This window comes from Pteropus alecto, unplaced genomic scaffold (assembly GCF_000325575.1).
Source record: "Pteropus alecto unplaced genomic scaffold, ASM32557v1 scaffold15, whole genome shotgun sequence".
Lineage (NCBI taxonomy): Eukaryota > Metazoa > Chordata > Mammalia > Chiroptera > Pteropodidae > Pteropus > Pteropus alecto.
The window spans coordinates 2,595,352-2,596,921 of NW_006436286.1; the positions used below are offsets into that span (position 1 = coordinate 2,595,352).

Below are 1,570 nucleotides of genomic sequence, written 5' to 3' on the forward strand. Positions count from 1 at the left end.
TGGTGAACGGCACTCTCACTGGCTCCAGATACAAATCTGGGGAACATCTTAGGTCCTTTCTTTTCCTTATACCCTACATCCAAGCCTCCTCCCTTAGGGCACCAAGTCAGTGATTAGGACCAGAAATACCTTTCTGATATTTTCAATGATGCTAAGGCCATCGATTAACACAGCTCCAGAGGTTGCGACCTCCTCTCCAGTCAACATTTTGATTGTAGTGGTCTTCCCGGCTCCATTTAATCCAAGTAATCCAAAGCACTCAGACTTTTTGACTACAAGCGAGATATTTCTTACAGCTTTTATAACTGGACACTTATAATAAATCTGAAAAAAAAATTAAAAAATCACAAGGTACCAAAGCAATGATGATGGGTTGACCACAACCATAATCTCAGACCCCTGTGGACAGTCCCACAAACACACTTTCCTTCTCGGCCTTCTATTTTTACCAGAAAGTACACAGATCCCAGACAAGTCCCACGGTTAGCAACGCTACCAGTACATTCTCGGCAGGGATACAGCTCAAGGCAATGGTGGTCACTGCGTGACTTTACCTTTGTAAGATCTTTGAGAACCAGTGGGCTATTCTTCAGTTTAGGAAGCTGTGCCTGGACTTTCTTCCTTTCATTTTCTACATTTTCTTCCTTATATTCCTTGTTCATATGGGTGGACACTGTACCCTGTATTTTCAAGACAAGGATCACAGATGTGAACGCACTTTAGATACCTGGTTTAAACTGAGTGGTATTTTGAAAGCTGACTTGAGGGAGTAATTTCAAAGATGTCAGGAAGTGTTTGACTTATTTCCAAGAGCCCTCCTACCAAGTTTCTGAACTCACGTTCAAATTTATTCTCGACTTGCTTAGTTTTGGAAACTACAGACATGAACAAGTTTTTCTACAGCTATGAGTAAGCAGTATGTTCTTGTCAGAAACACAGACACTTCATGGAAAGCAAAAGCCACACCGATACCACTGATTATTCTCTAGTGTGACTTGTTACAATTAAAATATGTTCAAAAGACCGTGGGGTCCAAGAGAGGTCCCTTCTTTTTGAGGGAAGGCCTCTCCTAGGTGAAGTCTGAGCTGAGTATGAAGAATAAATGAGGATTTATTGAGAGAATGAGGTAGAATGGGGAAGGAAGAAAGGCCGCCATCAGCAGTGGGAACTTAGGTGAAAGGGACGTTGGAATGAAACGCGACATGTTTGGTGAAGAGTAATTTGTACTGTTTGAGCAAAAGTTCATTGATTTGAATTGCTTGTTTTCCCCTCGAGTTCTCATTTAATGGTACCGGTTAAGGAGGGATGGAGGGTGGAACATGTTCAACTCAGCAGACGTTCTAATCAAAAGAGAAGAGAGCTGCATTACATGTTTTGTTTTGTTTTTTTCTTTTCCAATCTCAAAATTGGTTGCATAGGAGGGTAAGGCTGAACGTCCGTGCCTTGTTTTCAATCTTAGGGGAGGAACGTTTCACCATTATATTTGCTCAAGGATTTCTAGACATAAGTAGATGCCACTAATAGGGCTGACAGAGTTCTTTTCTTTCCTTAGTTTGCAGACAATTTATTA

General features: G+C 41.3%; 1 protein-coding gene across 20 annotated transcripts in view; it reads right to left on the bottom strand.

The window, feature by feature from the left end:
- LOC102884495 (ATP-binding cassette sub-family A member 3) overlaps window positions 1-1,570 on the bottom strand; it is a 114,381-nt gene that overhangs the window by 13,673 nt on the left and 99,138 nt on the right. For all 20 annotated transcript variants that reach the window (XM_025047254.1, XM_025047260.1, XM_025047248.1 and 17 more), the window contains 2 exons: window positions 555-680; window positions 130-324 (listed from right to left, as the gene is read on the bottom strand). In XM_025047254.1, the coding sequence (XP_024903022.1) occupies window positions 130-324; window positions 555-680 (321 nt within the window). The remainder of the gene's footprint in view (window positions 1-129; window positions 325-554; window positions 681-1,570) is intronic.